General features: G+C 40.9%; 1 protein-coding gene across 1 annotated transcript; it reads left to right on the top strand.

The window, feature by feature from the left end:
• Positions 1-579: 579 nt before the first annotated feature.
• Positions 580-2,532, top strand: LOC130123205 (otoraplin-like). Its single transcript, XM_056292333.1, has 4 exons — positions 580-764; positions 940-1,079; positions 1,418-1,528; positions 1,654-2,532. The coding sequence occupies exons 1-4, from the start codon at positions 650-652 to the stop codon at positions 1,675-1,677; spliced, it is 390 nt and encodes a 129-aa protein (XP_056148308.1). The 5' UTR covers positions 580-649; the 3' UTR covers positions 1,678-2,532.
• The last annotated feature ends 2,035 nt before the right edge of the window (positions 2,533-4,567 follow it).

Below are 4,567 nucleotides of genomic sequence, written 5' to 3'. Positions count from 1 at the left end.
AAGAAAAGTGGTGATTTTAAGTGCTAAACACATGTCAACTGGATCTGATCACTATCATGGAACTTCTCATCACCACCCATCCCTGCAGCCCTGGCCCACTTCACCTCTCGCTCTCTTCCCCGACCCATATCAAGTCTCATTTCCAGTCCCTCTCTCCTTGCTAGGCCCACCACAGCCCCCTTACCCATGCAAGCCCCAACCTCTGCATGCCCTCCGGCCCTCCATAGACCCAGCGTCATCCCGACAGTCCCGACTTCATAAAAACTGAGGAGCTACAAACTACAAATTGCGCAGATGGAGACATATGCAGTATTGCGAGATGTCAAGATCAAATGTTATGTCAACAAAAATTAAACTATCCTGTCAACAAAAACAACAACAAATAACTTTTACTGCCTATCACAGCAGGGGCTGAAAAGTTGACAAAATGCAGCCAAATCCCCAAATACTTTCAGAGTGCAGCATTGCTGAGACTCTGCAGTGATTGGACAGAGGGCCTGTGATGTAAGGGCTCTGCCCATTCTTTGCTGGCTGAGAAAAGCTTGGGGAATGTTACAGCCTTGAGTTCCTTCATAGAAACACATCCACACTCACACACACATACACAAACACAAATCACTACCTGTATTTTCCCATTCTTTTAGTCAAGATGGGTCGTGCACCGGTTATTCTGCTTTGCGTGGGACTCCTGTACCAGACCTCAAATGCTATCCTCATGGATAAACTAGCAGACAGCAAGCTTTGTGCAGACGCAGAGTGCTCATGTAAGTCAGAAGACCAATAAGAGGGAGTATGATTGCATGTGTGCAGTTTATGCAGTGCTGTGAACATGTGTAGAGGAAGATCATTCATTTATCGTTGGGGTCCATGTTCTAGTTAGATTTTATTGTAAGAGGGGAAATTCTGTATCTAGCTCTATTTCCTTCTGTGCTTTGTCAGATGCCCTCTCCATGGCCACAGCCTTAGATGACTTCTCAGCTCCTGATTGCAGATTCATAAACATCAAGAAGGGACAAATGATCTACGTGTATTCTAAGCTCATACCAGAGGAGGGTGCTGGAGTCTTTTGGTCTGGAAGTGTATGTGCTTGTTTTTTTGTTCTTTTTGTCTTTTCTTTTTTGTTGTTGTTGTGATTTTGTCCAAGCTTTTCTGCATCATAAGTGTGTGTTGAATATTAGACCAGTCACATATGGTGGACAGGTGGAAGCTATGGCGAAGAAACTTCCATTTTTTTGCCTCTCTGGCCTACACAACCTACCAAAAGAGGAGCTTTTTTGTATCTTATAGTTCAAGCTACCCTCAGCATGCACACATAACAATGTTACTGAGTGTCCCCAGCCATGTCCAAACCAGGGGAGCATTACATAATCTGCTCTCTGATAATGTGGTGTGAACAACATGGTGTTTTCCCTCACAGGTTTACAGTGAGCGTTATGTGGACCAGATGGGCATTATTGGCTATTTCCCTGCGACCATGGTGAATGAGACATACCAGTTCAAGGAGGAAACAGTCTCGATTCCCACAACTGTGAGTAGACATACCACTTTTGCCCTATATGTTTTCAGATAAGATGGCTAGTTGTCAGTTGTACTCAGTTTTACACTGTATATGTTGTTGTTTGACAGTTTGTTTTTCTGTGTATTTCTTTGCAGGAAATGGATTTCTACTGTGTTTGAAACATGATGTCGTCTGAAGCCTTACTTTCCCCAGCCTCTCCTTCTTTTAAATATGTCATAGCCATTTAGTGATGACATTGCAATTACTGCAGACTATCAATAAAGCACAGCAGGCAGTTATGTGATGTTAATACGGTTATGTTAACTTTGCATAAAAGTGCAGCATGCACTAAATGTAACCCTAATGTGACCCTATCGTGTCATATCTGATAGATAAATGAGTAAATAAAACTGATTAAGGTCTGCCTTGATATCTGGTTCATTGGTTGCAAAATGTATGGTAATGTTATGGTTAATCTTACCTTACTCAATTGCATTGTTACCCCATCCTTAGGCCAGTAAAATATGATTGCCTTTTCCCCATTAAATCCCAAAATAATGTATTTATGTCTTCCTTCAGAAAATATGTTTGAACTAAGTACTGAAATGGACAGAGGTAATGTGATCTCTATCTCAAATTTACAATAACAACTGCAATTGTATTGAATGTTTCAGCTGATTCATCTCTCCGTGCATGGATTCAGGGCTTTGAATGGCTCAAAATGGAAGGTAATTGCCTTGGAGAGTATCCTCCTCGTTGTCTGATATTACCCAATTCAGTTTGCAAAGCTGAGTGGGCCTTTTTACGGCTTAGCTGAGCCTCCAGTTATTGAATGTGGAGAGTGATACAATTACAAAAACAGATTTTTTTTATTGTTATTGTTGCCAAACAGAAAACGCTATCCACAAAGTGAGTTATGATTAAAACGTAGACATCCAGAAAAGAAATCAGCATCTTATGACTTTCATAATGACTTTGATACTTAAGTTATGATTGAAATGATCTCATGATACTATGTTTGCCCATGTTATCCATTCATTATGCTCTCCTTCATGTTGTTCTTTACATTATCTTCCATGTAACTCTTGGTATATCAATCTGTTTTTCCCATTTAAAGATTTTATCATTATATTCTGTATCTTTCATCAGTGTATGGTGTATACAGTGCATTTAAGAGATAGATATCTTCCTTGAGATGTGGATAATCTCTATTCCACAGTTACAAATGTGGTAAGGGTATGTGTGTGTACCGTCTACTACATTATCAGTTGTACACATTGAGAATGCCCCCAACCCCTCGCTGTGCCTTAGAGGAACACACACTCAGCTCAAAACACCGTGTATCTGTGAGGGGCATTATGGGTAAAATGGGGAAGCCAATCGAGCCGCAGCAGAAAAAAAAAACCAAAACGCGTATAGGACTAGAAAATGATAAAAATCAGGAAAAACTGTGACTAAACTGAGACCTAGATGAATGTTATATCAGTTTAAGCATATAGATAAAGAATAAAAACTTTTTTTTTTAAATCCAGAGGCCTGATCAATATTGAGAACATTACTGTTCAGTATATTGTCATTTCACTTCAGGAACAGATGAGTAAAACTTATATTTTATGTTGTAATATTTGTAAAATGATCATTTAAAAAGTGTTTGAACAAAGAACACTTTAAACAATAAATGTCCCTTGTGCGAGGGCACACTGTGCATACTGTGGTTTAGCACATGCAGGAATAGAGGGCCGGAAATGTCTTGTTTTCCTGTTAACCCTAAAGTGTGAAGGTGTGGTCCTGCATGACCCGCTCAGTTTCACTTATTCTCTTTCTCCTTCTCTCAGTTTCTCTTTCTCTCTGGTACTGTGCGTATTATCAACACACTGCCGTATACGGAATGAAAGTGGATATGTGGGAGGCATGGGCGGGAAATTAAACAAGGCTATGGGAAAAAACAGCCCTTAAGTGATGTCAGTTTCATATTTGAAGTTTTATTTCTGGCTGAACGAATCTGGAGCCAGAATAACCCATGTGAGTGTTCCAACATCTACCAATCAAGCCATAGTGCAGGTAGATACCAAGATTCTCTGCAATTTTTGATTTTGATATACTCTATTGATCCCCGTGGGGAAATTATTCTCTGCATTTAACCCACCCTAGCTGTGTAGCTGGGAGCAGTGGGCAGCTGCCATGCAGCACCTGGGGACCAACTCCAGTTCGTCTTGCCATGCCTCGGCCAAGGGCACAGGCAGGACTATTACACCTAACATGCATGTCTTTTTTTTATGGTGGGGGAAACCGGAGCAAACCTACTGCAGACACGGGGAGAACATGCAAACTCCACACAGAGTCACCTGGGATGACCCCCAAGGTTGGACAACCCCAGGGTTCAAACCCAGGACCTTCTTGCAGTGAGGCGACAGCGCTAACCACTGCACTACCGTCCCACCAATAAAGACTCTCTTCTGACCCTACAATCTATCTATCTACCTATCTATCTATCTATCTCTTCCACCCCCATTAACAACATTTAATGGTGGACAATTGGATCAAAATTTGTCATTTTTCATAATGGATGACCTGTTGATTCAGGGTGTTCCTTTAGGCTTACATGTTGTCTCTCTGCTGTTTCAGAGAGACTCATACATACATGAGTGATATATCACTGATTTGTGACACTAACACAAAGAGGATATCCTCATTTCTTTATTGTTGTTTGTTTGACCAAAGGGATCCCTGTTAATGCAGGTTTACCAGTTTAGGACCAAGAGCTATTACAAATAAAAATCAATTCCCTCTCCCTCGCACTCATTCAGATCAATACAAGCCTCTTTGGACTCGCTTCTCAGAAAATGTCCCTCAGCAAACGTAAACCTCACACGTTTCAGAGACTTCAAAGAGAGGTTTCAAGTGCAATGTTGAAGGAAAGGCACTTCATAAATGGTTAATCGTTTGTTAGAGAAGACAAAGGATACGGGAGTGTACAGGATGAGAAGAGAAGAGTATTTAAAACAATTCCTGCAGTACCTTTAGCAAAGACTGTGAATCTGTGATACAGTCAGTAACAGTGGCATCTCT

The sequence above is a fragment of the Lampris incognitus genome, chromosome 13 (genome assembly GCF_029633865.1).
Source record: "Lampris incognitus isolate fLamInc1 chromosome 13, fLamInc1.hap2, whole genome shotgun sequence".
In the NCBI taxonomy this organism is placed as follows: Eukaryota; Metazoa; Chordata; class Actinopteri; order Lampriformes; family Lampridae; genus Lampris; species Lampris incognitus.
Note: the sequence above shows the minus strand (reverse complement) of the source record. Positions and strands in the feature narration are given on the sequence as shown.